The sequence below is a fragment of the Carassius gibelio genome, chromosome B12 (genome assembly GCF_023724105.1).
Source record: "Carassius gibelio isolate Cgi1373 ecotype wild population from Czech Republic chromosome B12, carGib1.2-hapl.c, whole genome shotgun sequence".
Lineage (NCBI taxonomy): Eukaryota > Metazoa > Chordata > Actinopteri > Cypriniformes > Cyprinidae > Carassius > Carassius gibelio.
The window spans coordinates 19,210,055-19,233,904 of NC_068407.1; the positions used below are offsets into that span (position 1 = coordinate 19,210,055).

Here is a 23,850-nt window from a genome sequence, read left to right on the forward strand (position 1 = left end):
CTACAGCCCTAGATTCTTGGCATAAAAGAAAAATCTATAATTTTGACCCATACAATGTAATTTTTGGCTATTGCTACAAATATACCTCAGCGACTTAAGACTGGTTTTGTGGTCGAGGTTCACATATACAGTATATAAAAATAAATTGATAAATATATCATCATGCCAATTTGGAAAGTTTTAATATGACAGGATAGAAGGTAATACAAATCAACTAATGCCACAATTCATAACAGAAATCATTAAATCTATTGCTATTTGTACAAAATTTACAAAAACAGAAGCAGAGTATACAAACTCTATGTCAGCAGCCATATCACCCTGGAGCCCAAGACCGGTTGCCCACTGAAGCTAAGCAGGGCTGAGCCTGGTCAGTACCTGGATGGGAGACCTCCTGAGAAAACTAGGTTGCTGCTGGAAGAGGTGCTAGTGAGGCCAGGAGGGGGTGCTCACCCTGTGGTCTGTGTGGGTCCTAGTGCCCCAGTGTAGTGATGGGGACACTATACTGTCAACAAGCACTGTCCTTCGGATGAGACGTTAAACCGAGGTCCTGACTCTCTGTGGTCATTAAAAATCCCAGGATGTCTTTCGAAAAGAGTAGAGGTGTGACCTCGGCATCCTGGCTCAATTCGCCCACTGGCCTCCGACCATCATGGCCTCCTAACAATCCTCATATCTGCTGATTGGCTTCATCACTCTGTCTCCTCTCCACCAGTAAACTGGTGTGTGGTGGGCGTTCTGGCGCAATATGGCTGCCGTCGCATCATCCAGGTGGATGCTGCACACTGGTGGTGGATGAGGAGATACCCCCTGTCTATGTAAAGCGCTTTGAGTGCCTAGAAAAGCGCTATATAAATGTAAGGAATTATTATTAATTATTATGACATTCCAAAAATATAAACAAAATAAAATAATACAAAAGAATTACTTATTTGTTTTTGTTGTGTTGTGGTAAGATTTTGAACAAACAAAATTAAACATTCAATAGAACATAAACAAACATAAAACTTTTTATCCTGTTAACTGTTAGACACATTTTTGAACATAGACTTGAAAGTGCATGATCCAAACCAAATTTGTATAATTCATGACGGAAAACATTTTGTTAAATTATTTTGATGTACCATTTTCATGGTAATGCAACGTTTGAATTTAAAATGGGTTTCAAAGGATGAATTTTGATATTTTAAGTTTCAAGTGATATATAATTTCTGATGATTTCAAAAGTGTGATAGAGAAAAAGGCAACAAAGAAGACTTTTTTTGACAAAGGTCGGATCCTCTGTTATGATGTAGGTTTTTGAGGTGCACTCTTGCCATAAATTAATCTATTACTTTTCCTACATCATTTTTTACAAAAAAGATTGGTAAAATATCTATTTAGGAGTCTCTACCTTTCCAACGATATATAGTTTGTCATGATTAGATTAGGATTTAATTGCAATATAGGGTCAAAAAGACATGAGCAGTACAGTAAGGGATAAACTGACTTTTATTACCTAAATAAAGTGGCACATAGAAAATGTCTTAATAGATTAATAGAAATATTACCTACTATGGAAATTATGAACTAATATTTTCATTTTCACAAAATGTTATTCAATAGGCTAAAATCTGAAAATACACTGCTTAGTAAGAATGACTGAAATATCATCTTTACAGAAAAGCAGAGAATGCAGAAGAAGTTAAATCAGTGATGGCACCTCCACCTTCAGCAACAGACTGTAATTACGGAGAGACTGTTTTCTCCTTCGCTGACATCAAACACCAGTAAATTGGGTTTTATTTGATACATGCATAAATATAATATCTTTGTAGACCAACATGTCTTTATCCATTACCTTCTTGCAATATTGAACAGTGAAGGCGTTCACGAGGACTCAAATAACATCAGGCGACTAACAAAAGGTCTGTTTTTTTATTTTAAAATCCACCAGAATGATTTTGTTTCCTGTTCTTGATCTGGTTGGCCAAAATAGGTCTTTCTTATTGGCTTCACTGTTAACTCCTTCCTTTAAGCAGGTACTGCTACAAGTTTCCGATCCAAGAAGATCCCGTTTTGGGTTTCCCGCTGGAAGCAGTTCTGGTACGCCCCTGTCACTTCATTCATCGGCAACGTTGTGATGTACTTCCTCTTCCTGTTTCTGTACGCCTACGTGCTATTGGTCGACTTCAAGCAGCCTCCGCCTGAAGGCCCTGCTGTTTCTGAGTATGTGCTGTATTTCTGGGTGTTCACGTTCATCTGCGAGGAGATCCGAGAGGTAGATGCTGCATTTCTCAAATCATTTCCTGTTTTCCTGTATAATATATCAACAAGGATTAAAGTTTTCCATTGCTAGGACGGATTTCCATCAGTTTGAAAAAATGAGAGGAAAAGAAATGTCTAGCGCATTGTTGTTGTTCTGCTGGCACACGAAAATTAATCCCCTCCACAGCTGCAGTGTCTCACTGACAACACCACGCTGCTGCATAATTCACAGTTGGGTTATTAGCAGAGAATGCAGGGCAGGACTTGAATCTGGCATGGGATTGTGGCTATTAATAATAATTCTACTATTCCCGCAGGAATTTGCACATGATTTTGAGTCTTGAGAAATCACTCGTGTGCTCTCAATCGATGTGCACCCACAGATTGTGATAAGGAGAGTGACAGCTTTTAAAGGGGTCCTATTATGCTCTTTTACAAAGTCTTGATATTTATTTACTCATCAGACCTACATGCTATATAGAATAAATGTTTTGCAGCAATTTCCCTCATTTTAAAGTCGAAAGCTGCAGGAATGAGTAATGCAATATATGCGCAATCCTGCATCCAAGTTCAGGACCGGATTAAACACAATTCTATTATACAGAGAAGTGCGAAATAGAGTTCCATGACTTTTCCAAAACTTTTTGGTTTTATTTATTTTTCCAAAACTTTTCCAGGCCTGGTTATTGCCGTTTTAAAGTTCCATAACTTTTCCAGGTTTTTCATGACTGTACGAACCCTGAATGTGACGATCGGGTGCGGGTCAGGTGTGGCTATGTAAATCAGTTACCGGTTGGCCTGATGGCATCCATTTTAGGAATGCCAAACAAAGACATTTGGGCATTGGGGTGAAAAAACTGTGTTCCTTCAACATGGCAAAAACTTGGCCCTACAGCAGCTCTTCTTCTTCTTCGTTTTCTCTGATGCACTAACTCTACAGCAGCACTCTTCTTCCTCTTTGTCGTCTTCTTGACTGAAGTACTCAACCAAGCATTCTAACCACAACCATGCCCCTCCCCACCCTCCAATCATTTGAATTTATGTAGGCAGGAATTATTTTAAGGATATTCTAATGGGCCACTTGGTGGCATCACAAAACACCAGAAAACAGCGATGTAGTCTAAACGAGCTGTTCATTGTAGCTCTTGAAAAGGGATTTAAAAAAAATATGAAATATATCCATTTGGAGTTGACTTTGAGATTCGTAACTTTGTAGATCTTATTTATGCCCAAACATACACTCTACACACTAACTGAAATTCAAAATGTGATAAAGCATATTTTACACTGCGACAGACTACTTCTAGAAATTCTTTTGACATCAATGTATTTTTTGTGGTCAGTTAATCTAAAGGACTGTGTAATGTTCAGTTGTGAAGATCTTGAGTTTTCGATAAAAGGCGTGTCCATGGCGCTGTGACGAAGTTCGATGTATCGCCATGGGAATAAAAGATGTTATAACTCAGGCATAAAATGTCCGATCTTGCCCAAACTTCACATGTGTCATAAGAGTCCTGGCCTGAACAGATCTGAAGGTGAATAGTCTATCGGGTGTGGCAAAATGGCTCTACAGCACCACCTATACTCTTTCAATGGAGTTCACCTCGAGTTACGTTTCATTTACATGTACAAAAATTGGTACACACATGTAACACCTACAAAAAAGTCTCTTGGTACAAAATTCGGATCCCGACAGGAACTCAGTTATTTTGAATTTTCTCTGCAAAATTTGTGTTGTTTTGCCATTTCCAGGGGTTGTACTTTAACGAACTCCTCCTAGAGATTTATTCAGATCAACACCAAACTTGGTCAGTATAATCTAAAGCCCTTTGTGATGTTAATTTGCTAAGATCTTGAGGTTTTGTTAAAGGGCGTGTCCATGGCAGCCTGACAAATTTCTACGTTTCGCCATGAAAAAGGAAGTTGCTGTAACTCAGGCATAAAATGTTCGATCTTCTCCAAACGTCATATGTTCGATAAGAGTCCTGGCCTGAACACATCTGAAGGCCAATATTCCATTATAATGATAGTGCCACCTGCTGGCAACAGGAAGATTGGAACATATATGGAATATACTTTGATATATTCCACTCATATTTATGACTTTAAATGCATATTTCTCACTCTTCACCTTTTTACTAAAGCCACTCGCTGGTGGTGAGCCCGGGTGTGAGGGCCCGTTCATCGCTGCTTGCAGCTTTAATTTAATTTGTATCTTGTTATTGTTTTTGTTTGTGTTATTGATTGCCATTAATTTATTTGTTTGTATTTTTATTTTTTATTATTTACTATTTACTTGTTAGTTCATTCAATTCTGAGTGCACATGATTCTTGGGTGGGGAGGGGGCATCTTCCATGAGAAATAGTCTTAGAGGAATTCTAGAGGAAACACTGCATACATTTAATTACATTAAAATTGTAAAAAAAAATGATTTACAAAGATAAAAGGAAAAAGGCCCGTGTAAATCAGTTTGAGTCAATTTTCACTTTGTGTTAGGAAGACAATTTTGTTTATTACTGATTAGAAGGTGCTCCTAAATTTTTTAAATTAGGACGACAAGTGCTCCTAATTACAAGAAGATGAAGACTGGTCTTAAACTGGGTGTGTTACAGGTATGATTGTGAAATGGGGTTTGGCCAAGGAAAAATGTTCAGTCAAAAGATTTTTTTAATTTTTTTATTTATTTTTTTAACCCCTGTATCAAAGAAGTGAAACAAAGAAAGAATTTTCATTCATTCTCTTTTTACTCTTTTACTCCCAGACATTCATTGTGGGCAGTAAGAAGTTTGGTCAGAGGTTGATGCTGTATCTTCAGGATGTTTGGAATAAGTTTGATGTTCTTGCCATCTCCCTCTTTATTGCTGGATTGTGCTGCAGGTAATGCTTGACAGTCCACTAAAATATTTAGCAACTGTTTTCAACGTTGATGATAATAAGAAAGATTTTGTGAGCAGCAAATCAGTATATGAGAATTATGTATGAAGGATCACATAACACTGAAGACTGGAGTAATGATGCTAAAACTATATTCATGTGTACTTTATGTTTCTCAGGATGTTCAGTTGGTCATTCAACATGGGACGTGGTATACTGTGTATGGACTACATGGTCTTCACGCTCCGACTCATCCATATTTTTGCCATTCACAGACAGCTGGGCCCACAAATCATCATACTTGGCAAAATGGTGAGACAATCAGAGAGGTGATCAAAGTCAAAATGAAGCTCTATAGATGCCATCCAGCAAAAATCATTATGCATACAATGCATTACTTTAAAATCAAGACCTTTCCAAGCAACTGTCCTGAAAAATATAGATTGATTTCATGCTTTTAAAAGCCCTCCAAACCTAAAAGACTACACTACTAAAATTCCATTGTGTCAACTGTTTACAGATAAAAAATGCTTAAAATTAATTTAAACAACATTTAATGCAACATTTGGAGACCTTTCACATCTCATTACTCTTTTTATTTCCTATGAATGAACCACAGATAAAGGATGCATTCTTCTTCTTATTCTTCCTGGGAGTGTTTCTGATTGCGTATGGCGTGGCCAATCAAGGTCTATTATACCAATATGACCCAAGCCCTGACAGAGTGTTTCGACGAGTCTTGTACAGACCATATTTGCATATATTTGGACATATTCCTGTGGAAGAAATAGACAGTATGTTCACTTCTGATTTACACTTAAAGGAATAGTTCACTTAAAAATGAAAATTTGCTGAAAACATGCTGCCTCTAAATGTAGGAGTTTGTTTCTTCACTGAAACAGATTTGGAAAACGGATCCAATTGATCCTCTGCAGTGAATTGGTGCCATCAGAATGAGAGACCAAGCAGCTATTAAAAACATAACAATATTATAAATAAACAAATCCATCATTAGGGTGTTTTATCTTCACGCCATTGTTTCTGGGCAAAATATGAGTACATATTTCATAACAGTGCTTTCTCCAGTAAAAAAAAGTCCCCTGTTGTCACATCAAAATTCACCAACATTTATTTTTTATTTAGTTTTTGCTTGTTAACGGTTCTTGAACTGTGCATGTGTGGTTGAAAGAAGATTACTTTTTCGCCAGAGAAAGTGATATTGTGGATAGAAGACTCATTTAAGCTGAAAGCACGTAAAAGGTAAAAAAAAAATGCCTTGATGATGAATTTGTTTCTTAAAAATGCATAGCTTTTACTTCACAAAATGCTAAATGATGGACTGGAGTGGTGTGGATTACGTGTGGATTATTATGATGTTTTTATCAGCTGTTTGGACTTTCATTCTGATGGCACCCATTCACTGCAGAAGATCCCTTGGTGAGCAAGTGAAATAGTGCTAAATTTCTCCAAATCTGTTCTGATGAACATCTACATCTTACATTGATTAAGCTTAAGTAATTTCTCAACAAATTTAAATTTTAGGCTGAACTATTCCTTTATATTGACACTAAAAATATTTCACAACTTACTGTTAACATCCATTGACGATATTGTGTCTATGTATTTTAAGCTGGGAAATATTGGGATAGAGACTGCACCGATAATCTGACACTGATTAATGAAGGGAAAGAGCCATGTAGAGACACCAGTCACAACTGGCTTGTGGTCATTTTGCTGGTCATATTCCTGCTAGTCACCAACATCCTACTAATCAACCTGCTCATCGCCACATTCAGGTATTTGTCTAGTCATTCATCTGCTGTATGTAGCCATCAAATTATCCATCCATCCATGTATTTCTATTCTCTTTGTGTCTGTTTCTGTAGCTACACCTTCTCTAAGGTTCAGGAGCACAGTGACACATACTGGAAGTTTCAGCGGTATAATCTGATAGTGGAGTATCATTCCCGTCCAACACTCGCTCCACCGTTCATCATCCTATCCCTCATCAACCTCTTAATCAAAAGAAACTTACGCAAAGTGCCTTCCACCAAACTCCATCGATTTGGTAAAGTTAGAAATGAACTGCATTTCAAGCAGACTTGTTGAAGATGAAATGTAGTGTAAAGTTAAAATTGTGCATTTGCCTTTTATAATAGCACTGCAGTTAAAGGGAAGAGATGCTAACAGGCTGGTGAAATGGGAGACCTTCCAGAAGGAGAACTTTCTGACTCTCGAGAGCAATAAACGAAGAGGGACTGACTCTGAGAGGCTAAAGCGCGTGACTGCTAAGTGAGTCAATCAACCACTTGTAATATGATTTCAGTGTTATCTATTCATACGGTTGTATTTTATATATACCTAAAGGATTAATAGGAACACCTGTTCAATTTCTCATTAATGCAATTATCTAATTAACCAATCACATGGCAGTTGCTTCAATGGATTTAGGGGTGTGGTCCTGGTCAAGACAATCTCCTGAACTCCAAACTGAATGTCAGAATGGGAAAGAAAGGTGATTTAAGCAGTTTTGAGCATGGCATGGTTGTTGGTGCCAGACGGGCCGGTCTGAGTATTTCACAATCTGCTCAGTTACTGGGATTTTCACGCACAACCATTTCTAGGGTTTACAAAGAATGGTGTGAAAAGGGAAAAACATCCAGTATGCGGCAGTCCTGTGGGCGAAAATGCCTTGTTGATGCTATAGTTCAGAGGAGTATGGGCCGACTGATTCAAGCTGATAGAAGAGCAACTTTGACTGAAATAACTGTTAGATCGTTATAACCGAGGTATGCAGCAAAGTATTTGTGAAGCCACAACACACACAACCTTGAGGCGGATGTGCTACAACAGCAGAAAACCCCCAACGGGTACCACTCATATTAACTACAAATAGGATAAAGAGGCTAAAATTTACACGAGCTCACCAAAATTGGACAGTTGAAGACTGGAAAAATGTTGCCTGGTCTGATGAGTCTCGATTTCTGTTGAGACATTCCGATGGTAGAGTCAGAATTTGGCGTAAACAGAATGAGAACATGGATCCATCATGCCTTGTTACCACTGTGCAAGCTGCTGGTGGTGGTGTAATGGTGTGGGGGATGTTTTCTTGGCACATTTTAGGCCCCTTAGTACCAATTGGGCATTGTTTATTCCATGGCCTACCTGAGCATTTTTTCTGACCATGTCCATCCCTTTATGACCACCATGTACCCATCCTCCGATGGCTACTTCCACCAGGATAATGCACCATGTCACAAAGCTCGAATCATTTCAAATTGGTTAATTGAACATGACAATGAGTTCACTGTACTAAAATAGCCCCACACAATCACCAGATCTCAACCCATTAGAGCATCTTTGGGATGTGGTGGAATGGGAGGTTCGTGCCCTGGATGTGCATCCCACAAATCTTATGGAAGTAAAATAATGACATATGTCTTTGAAACAAAAAAGCATGCTGAATAGCACTAACTGAAAAATAATGCATTGCATTAACTGTACTTGCATTTTAATGCCTTGTATTTCCAAGGCTTGCATTTTTAGGTCCTGACATTTAACATAGTTGTTCGTTTAAGCTGTGAATATTTCAATTAAAAATATTTCACACAACTTTTCATAATTAAAAAAATCTATAATTCATATTCACGTTCCAGAATACACTTCCAAAATATTCAATTGGTTTAAAAATACGATGTATAATATTGAAATTTCGGTCCATTTTATTTCACTTTTCAAATTCGCTTCCTCATTTTCAGTGGTTAAAAAGCGACTTCTGATGAAGACCAAAACAACAGGTGGATTAAGTCATACAGTTACAAAAACTGATCTGCATAAATGGAGCAAGCGCTAAGCAGAAGTTTTGATTATCGGGGCATGTGGAAAAGCTGATTGTGTGAATGTTTATTTCAACATCTTTGCCTTTACCATAGACTGTATAAAGGCTGTTACTTGTAGCCTAGTAAGCAGCATTCTCTACCATAAAGGAGATTATAATAGGATTTTACCCAACACTGAAGTACCGAACTAACATTACATCTAAGGAAGACATACATTGCTTTCGGTTGTTTAGTTTCCGTAACTTTGTGTCATGGCTTGTGTGTGTCGCTGTGCTGCAATACTGGGGATCCCCTCACGTCGCTTTCTCCTTCTTTCCAAAGAGATCGGGCAGTTGTGCTCATATATATATTAGGGGTGTAACGGTACGTGTATTCGTACCGGACCGTTTCAGTACAGGGCTTTCAGTACGGTGCACGTGTGTGCCAAATTAACGAATGCAATATTTTGTGCACGGAAGTACATTTTCGTGTTTCCAAACGAACATATTAAGTGGCGGAAGTCTCAGTATGCTTTATATTTATGCTCAACATGAAGTATAGATAGTGTTGTCGTGAAGACAAGATCCTGGCGGTCTCCCTCTATGTCACCTACAAAAGGAGCAGCGCGCTAATGGCAATGATTTTGGTGCGTAAAGACACAGAAAACATGAAGCAGCCGTCACTCAACTGTCACGCAGCAGAAACGCGTCACGCAACTGACACGCAGCAAAAAACGCCACGCAGCCCGTGTGTCACCGGCCTTATAATCAGCTGCAGGGCGGGATTTGCGTTGAACGCGGTGCCTGGCGAAAGTATTCAAACCCCTTCAATTTTTTTCCTAACTGCTTTAAATTACTTTTTTTCAAAATCAATGTACACTCCATACACTATAATGACAAAGTAAATATCAGGTTTGTAACATTTTTAACAATTGTTAGCCAGCACCCCTATTTTATGACTCTAACTTAAAATTGCAACAGTTCCTTACTTCAGTGTGTTACACACATAATTTTGGTGTTTTTGTAAAGAAGAACCTTGAGTTGATAATGCTCAAAAAGATTAAAAGTTATGGACACTGAAGTGCCATTTTTCTGATACTATGTCCAGCCCCCCCCCCCCCCATATACATTTTTCTTATCAACTGTATTGAAGGGTTCTATAAAATATTTCAGACATTAAACATACCAGTGTTTAATGTGTAAGCGTGCGCGCCGTGACCGCCTCGCTTCCATTATGAGCACGCATGCCGCGCGCCTACATTGGAAATAATGAACTTGCGCGGAAAAGACGCAATTTGTGAATGGCCCCTTAGTCAGAGAGCTTTCTGTCCATCCATTGAAAATGTATGTACGGTATACTGTCCATGTCTTCCGGGTCTGTTGTGAGCATGTTCACTGCAGTGTAGTAATATCCTCTTCACAAACGAATGACTCGATGTAACCGGAACTTCTTGAATCAGTTCATCAAATCGAACTGAATCGTTTGAAACGGTTCGCTTCTCCTATAAACATTAGTCCACACATGACTAAGCTGTTAACCTTTTTTAATGTGACTGACACTCCCTCTGAGTTAAAACAAACCAATATTAATTTACTCAAACAGTACACTGACTGAACTGCTGTGAAGAGAGAACTGAAGATGAACACCGGGACAAGACAGATAAGGAATGAAAGATTGATGCTTTCTCGAGTCAAGAACTGGTTGCATTAGTTTTCGGATGCATTTTTTACATTTTTGGTCAAACTATCCCTTTAAAGGTCCCATGACATGGATTATTTCCTTTTCTTTAAGTGCTTTTTAATGTTTCCTTAGGTGTACTTATATTGTTAGTATGATTTTTACATTTAAAATTTAGAAATAAAAAGCATTTTTTAGATCCTGATATTAGCCCTCTGGCTTGAATGCTCTGTTTGAAGGGGCGTGTCTGCTGTGAGACTCCGAGTAAACCACAACTGTTGTGATTGGCCGACATATATATATATATATATATATATATATATATATATATATATATATATATATAATTTTTATTTATTTATTTTTTACTATTACAGCTATCGAGATTAACGAATCGTGGAAGTGTTGATTATATAATTATTTTTTTCGATCACATGAAAGGCTGCAGTGATGAGCACTGAGTAGACAGAGTCTGTTTATCGCGTGGATGCAGTGATCTCATCATTATTGCAACACGTTTTCTCTCACAAAATGCTTTCACCACATTTAACAGCAAACACATGAATACAGTAAGAGCTCCGTTGTGCAGCATAACAGCGTCATTCATTGTGACGACAGTTTGGGCAAGTGTGCAGATATACTCGCGATGTGTAACAGCTCCGGAAAAAAGCGAGCGCTCTTTGATCGCTCTCTGTAGTTAAATCACAATTTAAATAACAGGTTTGTTTCATGCTACTAAGAGAAACAACGAGAAGTTGATCGTTTAGTCACTGGCTTGATTCACTGATGCATAAACAGTATTAAACGATTTAGAAAGAAAGTCTGTGTGAACTTGAATGATTAGCTACCCATCAGAAATCACTGATCACAGATCAGGCATTAATGAACACTGTTACTCACTGTTTGTGCTGGTGCTGTCGAACCCATATCATAAAAGTCTGTTTGTAACGCCTGTGCTGACATTGCGACTGAATTATATGTAAATATTTGGGCGGGCAAAGCAGAGAAAGGGGAGGTAACAATTCTCGTTGTAACGTCACAACGAGGAGATTCAAGATCAGCCCGTTTGAGCTTCCAATCTCAAAGGCAGAGAAAGATAGAAAAATCTCAATTTACACCGATTCAAATTTCTAGAAACTTGGGGACCATATACAGGCTAGGGGAACTCATGAATACCAATATATCATCACACACTAAATGAACACATTATCAATAATTGTTGCTTTTACTATCACGGTTATTGTCAATACCGGTATATTGCAAAACCCCTACTATATAAGCTCCCTTTAACCTGTAAGCCAGCACCCCGACGCGGGCGTCCTCAAAGCCCCTAAACTTGCACGTGTCAGTGTTTATGAATAGATTAAATGAAACGGGACAAATTTAATCTTGACAAACTATATATCATTACAAAGATCTAAGCCTCAAACATCGACGACAGTTCGTTTTTTTTTGGAAAGCTTATAAATGGAAAGCTTATAAAGACCGTATATGCTAAATTTGTGTAAGCAGTACACATAAAAACATGAATAATAGAAATGCAGTAAATATCAGATTCATCGTAATAACGAGTCATAAACACATTCACAGCTGTAAATCCCGGTTTAGTTAGAAAGGTAAGGGTCCACTGAACGACATCTCATGGAGCACGTTTGGTCCAACAAAGCAATAACGTTGTAATATGGATCATAATTATTTTGTTTACGTTTCAGTTCTTCAGCGACATAACTGTTTGTGTCTGTTATGGAATAACTCACACTAAGAAACTGCATATTTATTTTAATTTTAATTATTATTCTTATTTTTCTTACTCAAATTATTCTTATTGTAATTTATTTTTCTAGTGCTCAAATAAATCACTTATATGATGTCTAAGTTTCTGTCTAATGTTTCATAATTGAAAAAAAACTATGCAATGGTACAGTATGTTTAGGCCCAATCCCAATTCTATTTTATATGACTTTTATTGAATACAGTTTAAATACTGAATCGCTACATTATATTTTCCAGCAACGAGAAGAAACAATCATAAAATCACAAAGATAAACGCACAGACGCAAATACACGCAACTTCCATTTCTCTTTTTCTCTCGAATAGGCAATATTTGAGAAAAGGGTTTAGCGATTTCTAATTATCGGCAGAGATGTATAGTAACGAAGTAGAACTACTTCACTACTGTACTTAAGTACTAAAAGGCGGTATCTGTACTTTACTAGAGTATTATTTTTTTCTCCTACTTCCACTTTTACTTCGGTACACATTTTCGCTGAGTTTAATACTTTTACTCCGATATTTTTTTTTATGTGCTGCATCGTTACTCGTTACAATTATAATAATGTTACGAATCATTCCATTACAAACCACTGCCAGAACTGTAGATGGCAGGTTTGATGAAGCTGGCACATCATTGAGCGAATCAAGCGAGACTGCGCGTGCTGACTGAACTGCTGTGAAGAGAGAGATGAACACCGAGCCGAGCCAGATAATGACTCGTACACGAGTCAAGAACCGGTTGCATCGGTTTTCGGATGACCAGTAACGTTAGTTCTTTCTGACAGTTCGATTCAATAAACCAGTTGAAGAAAACAGTTCACCGATTCTTTTGCGCTCGATGCAATGGCGTCATTGGAGTTGACTGCACATGGGCTCATAACATTAACACAGAATCAGTTCAGAATCAATCACCAAAAGAATCAGTTCGGTTCAGCGCTCTGTGTGTCGGTTTGCTTCACGCTAAATCACACATGCGCAGTATCATCAGCTCCTCGGTTCACGAATCGGACAGAAACGGTTCTTGACTCGTGAACGAGTCATTATCTGGCTCGGCTCGGTGTTCATCTTCAGTTCTCTCTTCACATCAGTTCAGTCAGTGTACTGTTTGAGTCAATGAATTACTCCGGGATATTGGTTTGTTTTAACTCAGAGGGAGTGTCAGACACATTAAACAAGTTAACAGCTTAATTCATCTGTGGATTAATGCGTATTGGAGACGCGAACTGTTTAAAACGATTCAGTTCGATTTGGTGGACTGTTTCAAAAAGATCCGGTTACATCGAATGATTCGTTCGCGAACCAGATATCACAAACTGCTTTGTTTTTAACTGTCTTACAACAGACACGGAAGAGAATACAATGCTGAATAAAGTCTAGTTTTTGCTATTTTTGGACCAAAATGTATTTTCGATGCTTCAAAAAATTCTAAATGACCCTCTGATGTCTTACGGGTTTGTAACAACATGAGGGTAAGTTATTAATGACATCATTTTGCAAATTGGGCTAACTAACCTTAGTAACCATTTTTTGTTTACAAGAAGTTACAGTCAAAGGAATTGTGTCCTTTAGGTAGATCATTTGAAATAGTAAAAACAATATGTTCAAACTTTTGACTACTTTCTTTAATAGCTACATAACACAATACTTCTACTTTTACTTTCAGTACTTGAGTAGTAAATTTTAAAATAGACTACTTGCAATACTTAAGTACAAAAAATGTTGAATACTTTAGTACTTCTACTTAAGTGTGGTGCTTAAAGAGCACTTCTACTTCTACTCAAGTCACTTTTTTGATAGAGCACTTGTACTTTTACTCAAGTATGGTTCTCTAGTACTTTATACATCTCTGATTATCGGGGGGGATTAGCCCCCATCAATGTCTATGGGAGTTATCACCCTGATCAGACATATGCTGTGGCACTATCATGCAGTCTTTAATGATATGACATTAGCAAATATTAGCGATTTTTTGCAAACATTTCTTTGAGTAACATGACCATTAATATGAACTCACAATTGAATGTAACATAAAACAAATGATTACTTTTCGTTAAAATCTTTATTTATTCCAAAAAAGCTTACATTTAAATGTCTTTTGGTTTGCTGTAGAAGCCATGTTGCCGAGATAATTCATACCCCTTCGTTTGAAGTGTGGTCCTGAAAAATTTTCGTTTGAAGGGCTATCTGGCCCTTCCCCTTCCCCTTCCCCTCCCACCAAAAGAGAATCGAGACACCCCTACCCCTTCACGTGAACTTGCGAAACGGAGGGGTTGGGGAAAGGGGAAGGGCTAAGGGGTATCATTTCATTTTTCATGATATTTTATTCAGATTTGAAATAGAAACCCATGAGACATCTGACTTTCAACCCATTACTTTTTCTAGTAAAGCCCAAAGGGTCTTCTTTCCAAAACACCACAGTTATATTCGTAACACACTGAAGTAGAAACTCACTGGCTAACAGGTTTAACTTTGTATATATGTAATCCAGTGTGCTCTGCTCTCTAGTAAGAAAGTTGATGTGGTGATGAAATTCTGGTAGCATATATATATATATATATATATATATATATATATATATGTGTGTGTGTGTGTGTGTGTGTGTGTGTGTGTGTATGTGTGTGTGTGTGTATATGTGTGTGTGTGTGTGTGTATATATGTGTGTGTGTGTGTGTGTGTGTGTGTGTGTGTGTGTGTGTGTGTGTTTTATGCGGGGTATATTATTTGAGAAATCCAGATAAATCAATATCAAGCTCATTGTCAAAGTTAAAAAGCACCGCTATTTAATTCGAAGGCCCAAAGAGAAAGAAAAAAAAACTGTTTGGTGCAGATGGTAATATTATATGGCCAAAAGTAATTTCAAATTCTCATAGCTTGTAATGTAATCATTGAAATCTTCATAACAGGACAACAGACTAACATAACATTTCTAAACATTTAAAGCTACATTATGCAATCATGACTGAGAAATGAACCTGATGTGTCATGTTTGATAACTTTTAATAAAATGTAATAAATGTTGCATGGATAATAAATAAATTAAGTTATTTTTTAAGTGATCATCTTGAAATACTGTATTTCTAACAAGATAAATGTTATTGTTATGTTTACTTGTCTAAAATCAGTAAAGATTCCAAAGCAAAAAGACAGGTGAACTATTGCCTGAAAGCGGATATTTATACAATTATAAAAAAGGCCTTTTACTTGCTAAAAGAAAAGTATAAACTATCAATCCGAGTCAGATCAATCAAATCAAAATGTGATCACAATTTTTTTTTTTCAGATTAAAGCAGAATGTTAATGTGATGTGTGTTTCAGAGTGGACAATGTTGAACGCAGACTGCTAGGACTAAAATCTGATGTAAGGGCACATGATGTGATATCTGTATTATGCTGCATATCAACTATATCTAGCTGTTGTTGATAGATGAATGCTCCCCTGTGTTCAGATAGAGTACTGCACATCTTCTCTTCAGTGGATTATGGAAGCTTTGTCTCAGAGCAGTACAGTGAACATCCCTAAAGCACCCCCGACTCGCCAAGGTACCCCTGCTTCTGGCACAATACTCAAATATATTTTAACATGGTGTTTCTCAACTGGTGTCTCACCAAAAAAAAAAAAAAAAAATGATTCAAGAAAAGCATTCAAAAATAGTAAGTGATCATTTAACAGAAGGGTTCAAATAAATATATAAATACAGAGATTTTAAGTTAATATTTCTATAATTTAACTGCATATTCAAATATTCATGGTTCTTTGATGTCAATTTATAGTAACATGATATGCAAGTAAACAAATAAAATAAATTAAAAAAATACTTTTTATGCTCAAATTATATATCTATATATCTGTCTGCAGAAAAAAAATTAATTATTTTGTCAATTATTTTATTTAAAAAACGGATGACAGAAAAATATTAATTGTAAATTACTAAATTCTACTGTAAAACAAAAATGGGTGATTGAAAAACGAAAAAAAAGTTATAAAGTGTGACATGCGTCCCGAGCGCTCGTCAGCGTCGCCCTGGCAACACACCGGAATCACCGGCACGAGCTCATCACGGGATGAGCGGCCGCACCTGCAGCTCATCAAGCGGCGCCTATTTAGGCAGAGGAGGAAGACAGAGTGGGGAGGAATGTCTCCCAACAGAGACGCTAACCCTTACCTCCTCTGTTTCAGAGAGCAGCGTGTGACCGTCAGCCCCACCAAGGAGAGCACAGCACGGGATCCACCACTCAGGACACAGCGAGCACGAGGGACTTAAAGCGCCACGGAGAACACCGCCTTCACCAAGAGCACCATTTCACTTAATAAATCCACCCTTCGGGGACTTTCTCTGTCCATCGGTTGTCGTGTAGTTCCTCACCCCGCCACACTGGTGGAGAATGCGGGCAAGAGTGTGAGGTGGACACCGACAACCGACCCCTGAGGAGACCGTTAAAGCCACCCGTTTTTTTTTTTTTTTTCCTGTTTTCTTTTTGTTCCCCCTGTCATTTGTTTCTGCTCTGTTTTCACAGGCGGCCGCTCCTCCCCCGGCATGGAAGAACTGCTAAAACACCTCACCGAGGTGAGCATCCGCCAGCAACAAATAGTGGAGCACATGGCCTCACGTCAAGGAGACGCCGAACGTGAGCTCGCCGCCCTCCGCGCCGCCGCCCACCGCACGCCGCTGCCTGACCCCCGTGTCCAAGCCGTCCAGCTGATGCCACGAATGACGTCGCATGACGACGTGGAGATGTATCTTCGGATGTTTGAGGCCACCGCAGTCCGGGAGGCATGGCCAGAGGACGAGTGGGCCCGTCTCCTCGCGCCGCTGCTGACCGGGGAAGCGCAGCGGGCGTATTTCACCATGACGGCCGAGAGAAGCCGGAACTATGGAGAAGTGAAAAAGGAGATCCTGGGCCGAGTAGGCCTTTCCCCAATCTGTGCGGCGCAGCAGTTCCATGACTGGGAATATCGAGCTCGACAGCCCGCTCGCGCCCAGGCGGCCGAACTATCCCGGTTGGCCCAACATTGGCTGTTGGCTAGGGGTCCCTCCGTACACCAGGTAGCTGAGCGTGTGGTGATCGACCGACTCCTCCGCGCCCTTCCCCGCGCGTTGAGGCAGGCGGCTGGCATGAGGAACCCCACCGATCTCGACGGGCTCGTGGAGGCCATTGAGCTGGCGGAGGCCGCCCAACACCGGGAGATAGGGGAGCGAGCGCCGCCTTTTCCCCGAAGGGTGGTCCAGGAGCGACGCTCGCCGGAGGGCACCCAGCGACCCGTGAGCAGGCCTGCGGTTCCCGGCCCCCAGGACGAGCCCATGCCCACCGAGCCGCCGCGTTCCCCAGGACGGACATGGCTAGCAGGCTGTTCAGTCCACGGTCCAGCGCCGAAGGCACCACGGGCCACGGTGCGCATCAATGGCCGGCCATTTGTCGCCGTCCTCGACTCGGGCAGTGGGGTAAGCCTGATACAACCGACTGTCCTTCCACCCCGAACAGGTTCCAGAGCCCGGCTGGCGATAACGTGCGTGCACGGGGATACCAGGCATGTGCCGGCCCGGCGAGTGACCATCACCGCGACACCTGGTTCCTGGCCCGTCGAAGTGGGAATCTTAAGGAACCTACCGGTACCCGTTCTCCTCGGCCGGGATTGGCCGGGGTTCGATCAGCTCCTCACCTCCAGCACACAGCCTGCTAGCCCGGCCGGGAACCGCCGACGCCGGGGTCCAGCAAGGCGCCCTCGACGAGGCCCCGCGCTGCTGACGTCGGACAGCCCTCGAGGAGGTGAGTCCCCCTCCCAAAACTCTAACCTGTTCTTCGATGTCTTCCAGCAGATAGCGGGAGGGGGGACGCTCGCCAAAGAGCAGCGTGGGGACGAGCGCCTCAAGCATTGCTGGTCTCAAGTGCGGGTGGCGGAAGGAGAGGATCTACAACCAGCTCCCCACCCCACACCCCACTTCATCATCCAAAACGGCCTGCTCTATTATGTCGGCCAGCGGAGGGGGGAGGAAAAGACGCTGTTGGTGGTACCGCGGAGCAAAGTCCCGGCGGTCTTGGAACTCGCCCACGCCCACCCGATGGCTGGCCACCTCGGCGCCCAAAACACTGTGCAACGGATCCGGGACCGCTTCCACTGGCCAGGACTGGAGGCGGATGTCAAGCGGTACTGCCAAGCGTGCCCGACGTGCCAACGGACCTCGCCACATACTCCTCCCCCTAGCCCGCTGATCCCGCTGCCGATCATTGAGGTGCCCTTCGAGCGCATCGGGATGGACCTGGTGGGGCCGCTGCCGAAGTCCGCCCGGGGGCATGAACATATCCTGGTTATCGTGGATTATGCCACCCGCTACCCAGAGGCCATTCCCCTCCGCAAGGCCACCGCCAAAAACATCGCCCAGGAGCTCTTCCTACTGAGTAGTCGGGTTGGCCTACCAGCGGAGATCCTGACCGACCAGGGCACCCCTTTCATGTCCCGGATCATGGCTGACCTCTGCAAACTCCTCAAAGTCCGACAGATCCGGACCAGCGTATACCATCCGCAAACCGATGGGCTCGTGGAACGCTTTAACCAGACCCTCAAACAGATGCTGCGGCGTGTCGCGGCCGAGGACCGACGCGACTGGGACCAGATGATCCCGTATGTACTGTTCGGGGTCCGGGAGGTGCCCCAGGCGTCCACCGGCTTCACGCCCTTCGAGCTCCTCTTCGGCCGCCAACCCCGAGGGCTCCTAGATGTCGCCCGGGAAGCCTGGGAACAACAGCCTGCGGTATGTCGGACCACCGTCGAGCACGTCAAGGCCATGAGAGAGCGGATCGACAGGGTCATGCCATTGGTCCGGGAGCATCTGACCAAGGCCCAGCAAGACCAGCAGCGCCTCTTCAATCGGGCTGCCCAACCCCGGGAGTTCCAGCCGGGAGATCACGTCATGGTACTGGTCCCCACCTCAGCCTGTAAGTTCCTGGCCCGCTGGCAGGGCCCATATACGGTCACCGAACGGGTGGGACCCGTCACCTACAAAGTGCGCCAACCCGGTCGCCGAAGGGAAGAACAGCTCTATCATATAAACCTGTTGAAGCGCTGGGTGGGGACCGGGTCCCAGCTCTCGGCCCTCGCCGCCACCTCTCCCGTGGTTGTGGACATGGATCCCCATCTCTCCGCCGCCCAGAAGACGGAACTGCAGCACCTGGTCGGTCAGTTCTCGGATGTGTTCTCCCCTCTGCCAGGGCGGACGACCGTCATCCAGCACGAAGTCCGAACACCACCAGGAGTCATCGTCCGGCAGCGGCCCTATCGTGTCCCGGAGGCTCGGCGACACGCAATCGAGACAGAGGTGCAGGAGATGTTGAAGTTGGGGGTAATTGAGCCCTCGCGGAGTCCATGGTCCAGCCCCATTGTAATGGTCCCGAAGCCCGACGGCACCCTAAGGTTCTGCAACGACTTCCGCCGCCTAAATGAGGTCTCTGAATTCGATGGCTATCCCATGCCCCGCGTCGATGAGCTCCTGGATCGACTAGGAAGGGCCCGGTTCATATCAACTCTCGACCTCACCAAGGGGTATTGGCAAGTCCCCCTGTCTAAGGATGCCAAGCCTAAGACAGCCTTCTCGACCCCCAGTGGCCACTGGCAGTACCGGGTTTTTCCCTTCGGCCTGCACGGGGCCCCCGCCACATTCCAGAGGCTCATGGATGTCCTGCTGAGGCCCCATATGGCCTACGCCGCGGCCTACATCGACGACGTAGTCATCCATTCAGAGACCTGGGGGGAACATTTAGAGCGGCTCCGGAGGGTGCTGCTGGACCTCCGCCGGGCGGGGCTCACCGCCAACCCCCGGAAATGTCACCTGGCTCTCTCCGAAGCCAAGTACCTGGGCTTCTGCGTGGGACGTGGCCTCATCCGCCCCCAGGAAAAGAAGGTGACAGCTATCCTCTCGGCACCGCGGCCCTCTACCAAGACCCAGGTACGAGCCTTTTTGGGGTTGGCAGGATACTACCGATGTTTTATCCCTAACTTCTCCTCCTTAGCCTCTTCCCTGACAGATCTGACCAGGAAGGGGCAACCGGAGAAGATAGCCTGGAGTCCAGAAGCGGAAGAGGCGTTCCAGCAGGTGAAGTCAGCCCTCACCACGGAGCCAGTCCTGCGAGCCCCCGACTTCAACTGCCCCTTCCTGGTGCAAACCGACGCCTCGGACACCGGGTTGGGAGCCGTTCTCTCCCAGGTCCAGGACGGCGAGGAACACCCGGTGATCTTTATTAGCCGGAAGCTGACCCCGACCGAACAACGGTATGCCGCCGTGGAGAAGGAAGCACTGGCCGTCAAGTGGGCAGTCCTGGAGCTCCGCTATTACCTCCTCGGACGCCGGTTCACCCTGCTGACAGATCATGCGCCACTGCAATGGATGGCCCGCGCAAAGGACACCAACCCCAGGGTAACCCGCTGGTTCCTTGCGCTCCAGGACTTCCACTTCACCATACAACATCGGGCGGGGACGGCCAACGCCAACGCGGACGGTCTCTCCAGGATAGGGGCAGCTTTCGCAGGTCTGTCAGGCTCCACTCCCCACCCTCCCCATATCTCCCCATTGTACCGCAGGCGCAGGTCGACGCTTAGGGGGGGGAGTGTGACATGCGTCCCGAGCGCTCGTCAGCGTCGCCCTGGCAACACACCGGAATCACCGGCACGAGCTCATCACGGGCTGAGCGGCCGCACCTGCAGCTCATCAAGCGGCGCCTATTTAGGCAGAGGAGGAAGACAGAGTGGGGAGGAATGTCTCCCAACAAAGACGCTAACCCTTACCTCCTCTGTTTCAGAGAGCAGCGTGTGACCGTCAGCCCCACCAAGGAGAGCACAGCACGGGATCCACCACTCAGGACACAGCGAGCACGAGGGACTTAAAGCGCCACGGAGAACACCGCCTTCACCAAGAGCACCATTTCACTTAATAAATCCACCCTTCGGGGACTTTCTCTGTCCATCGGTTGTCGTGTAGTTCCTCACCCCGCCACAAAAGTTATAACACTATTATGCATATCATAATTCTTAACCTTTAAATATTCAAAACCTCAAACTTTTAACCCTTCAAATAATAGCTTTTATTTCAGTGGTATAATTGTGAAATGTTGTAAATTTCTGTTTGGACATTACACAGTTTGTAAAATATAAGGATAGAGGATTGAGTACATTCAAATATTTGTCTATTTTTTTTATTGACGTACAGTCACACCAGTTGAGAACCACAGCTTTAGTTAAATATATAGGCTATTGTCTGATGATTAGAAGATTTTATTTTTTTCCATTTTCCAGCCTAAACTGATTTGTGTTTTTTTTTTTGTTAGCTTTCATTTCAGCCTCCAATGTGAAATGAAAAAGCCTATTTCCCTGTAGTCATCTTTATCTCTCACTCTCATGGACACAAGAACCAAGACGCTGCAGAGAGCTAGTGAAACCTGTCCAAAAACTGCCTGTATTGTTCTGGTTTCCATTTTTAAACTGTTCATCCTGGTCTTTTCTTGGTTCATCCTGCTCTTACAAGTTTAGAGCTCCCAAATGACCTGTCCTGGTTTTCCATGTGATCATGGGAAGAGAACAGTATTTCTTCATAAAAGAAGAGATTTTTAAGAAAATTGGTAACCAAACAGTTGCTTGTCCACATTGACTTCCATAGTATGAAAAAAATACCATGGAAGTCAGTGGGGACGAACAAATGTTCACAAATTTCAACAACATTGGTGAGTAAATGATTTTTGGTGGACTATCCCTTTAAAAGCTGCTGTAGGAACAAACATACTTTGTATTTAATTTTTAGCATTTTTTTTTTTTTACCGAAAACCTATGAACAACTCTTTTATTGATTGTATAGTCTTGGCACATATCTTGACACGCATATGTTACATTACATGAAATAAGTATATTGTTTAATAGGGATTTTTTTAATGTTTAAATGTATTGTTTGACAAACCTCACAAACTAAAAAAATATAATTATAAAATATAAAAAAAAAAAATTCATAAAACTCATACTGTAATTGCATTCTTTAACAATATTCTCAGATTTTGTATGGGTAATTTTTGGATTTAAGTTTGATTTTGTGATTTCTATAAGTTCTTCATTGTGTGATATTGTATTCAGTTTTTTACTTTAAAAAACCATAAAATCTGATGCAACTATTTAAAGGATTGTACTATTTTGACAACATCAGCAGAACAGAATCAGCAGAGAGGGAGGAGATAAATAGACTTATCAATTGCAACAGGATGTTCGGGTTGGATGGTTTTACAATCGTTTTACAATGGTTTCTATCTATCTATCTATCTATCTATCTATCTATCTATCTATCTATCTATCTATCTATCTATCTAACCTTTTCTTTATGACTGTACTGAATACTTGGTGTAGGTTTACCCAAAGTATGGTACAAATAGTATGATGCATTTCACTATCACATAGATTACATCATGGTTTGAGGATTAAAGAGCAGATCATTTTGATACCAAGAATAAGGCATCTAGAAATTATTAAACCATATTTACATTCATATAAAGTACCTGAATATTAGCATTTAGAGCTTAACTAATACAAATAAACAGTCGTAACAAGACTAATGTAATAGGGAAACATACAGACAAAATGCATATACTGTACAGTACCAGATACATTTGTAACTGATTCATTATAAGCCAAATAAACAAAAGTTTTAATGTGTGTGTTGTGTATTGTGGAAATGTGAGTTTGCTGGTCAGCCAGGCCCTTGGTACCTAGCATCTAGTTATCTTGGAATGTGTTTGAAGTCAGATAGGGAAGACCAGAGGGTTGATCTGTTCAGCATATTCCATATAATGGGGGTAAAAATTGGCCATTTAACACCCATATAACTTTAGACTATGGGGCCAGATTCTGTAATTTATTTGCAAATGTCAAAAGGCTAAAAGGAATTTCTAAGACATAAAGCCCAAACGATCGTACATGATCCTAAGCAAATGCTACAGAGACTTTGGTGGGTCAGTACCCTGAGCCGGTAAATAGTTCTAAATGGTGACGAGCTACTAAAGCCAAACATTTTTTTCAGATACAAACATAATTTTTTATAAACTGTTTGGCTGTATTTGTGTGAGGGAACGACTGCAAGATGATAGCTTCATGTAGCTGGCTGTTGGGGCTTATCATAGCTCTGCTTTGCACTGGGCCATTCAGGGATTCTGTACAGGCTGAAGAAAGGCTGTGAAGTGATGAAGCCGAGGTGCTGAGTGGTCTGGATCCTGAGAAAAAGGAGGTGGCTGATGAGGAGGAGGTTGGAGGTGTATCTGAAAAGTAGATGAAGAATTGGAAGGAGATGGGAAAGCAGAGGGAACTGAAGATGAAGACGATGGAGAGGAAGCTTTTGAGGAAGAGGTGACACCAGAAGAGGAGATAAATGAGGCAGCTAAGGATGAGGCAGAAGAGGAAGTAGCAGAGGAAGATGATGAGGCAGGAGGAGTAATAG

The 23,850-nt window shown here is 42.1% G+C and overlaps 1 protein-coding gene across 1 annotated transcript in view; it reads left to right on the forward strand.

Annotated features, from left to right (window-relative positions):
- LOC127968946 (transient receptor potential cation channel subfamily M member 4-like) overlaps positions 1–23,072 on the forward strand; it is a 100,077-nt gene extending 77,005 nt beyond the window's left edge. Inside the window, exons 17-28 of the mRNA XM_052570446.1 lie at positions 1,662–1,769; positions 1,861–1,907; positions 2,022–2,260; positions 5,010–5,125; positions 5,302–5,434; positions 5,742–5,916; positions 6,753–6,918; positions 7,009–7,190; positions 7,282–7,414; positions 15,707–15,749; positions 15,838–15,931; positions 21,707–23,072. Of these exons, the coding sequence (XP_052426406.1) occupies positions 1,662–1,769; positions 1,861–1,907; positions 2,022–2,260; positions 5,010–5,125; positions 5,302–5,434; positions 5,742–5,916; positions 6,753–6,918; positions 7,009–7,190; positions 7,282–7,414; positions 15,707–15,749; positions 15,838–15,931; positions 21,707–21,735 (1,465 nt within the window). The 3' untranslated portion in view covers positions 21,736–23,072. The remainder of the gene's footprint in view (positions 1–1,661; positions 1,770–1,860; positions 1,908–2,021; positions 2,261–5,009; positions 5,126–5,301; positions 5,435–5,741; positions 5,917–6,752; positions 6,919–7,008; positions 7,191–7,281; positions 7,415–15,706; positions 15,750–15,837; positions 15,932–21,706) is intronic.
- Positions 23,073–23,850: the final 778 nt, after the last annotated feature.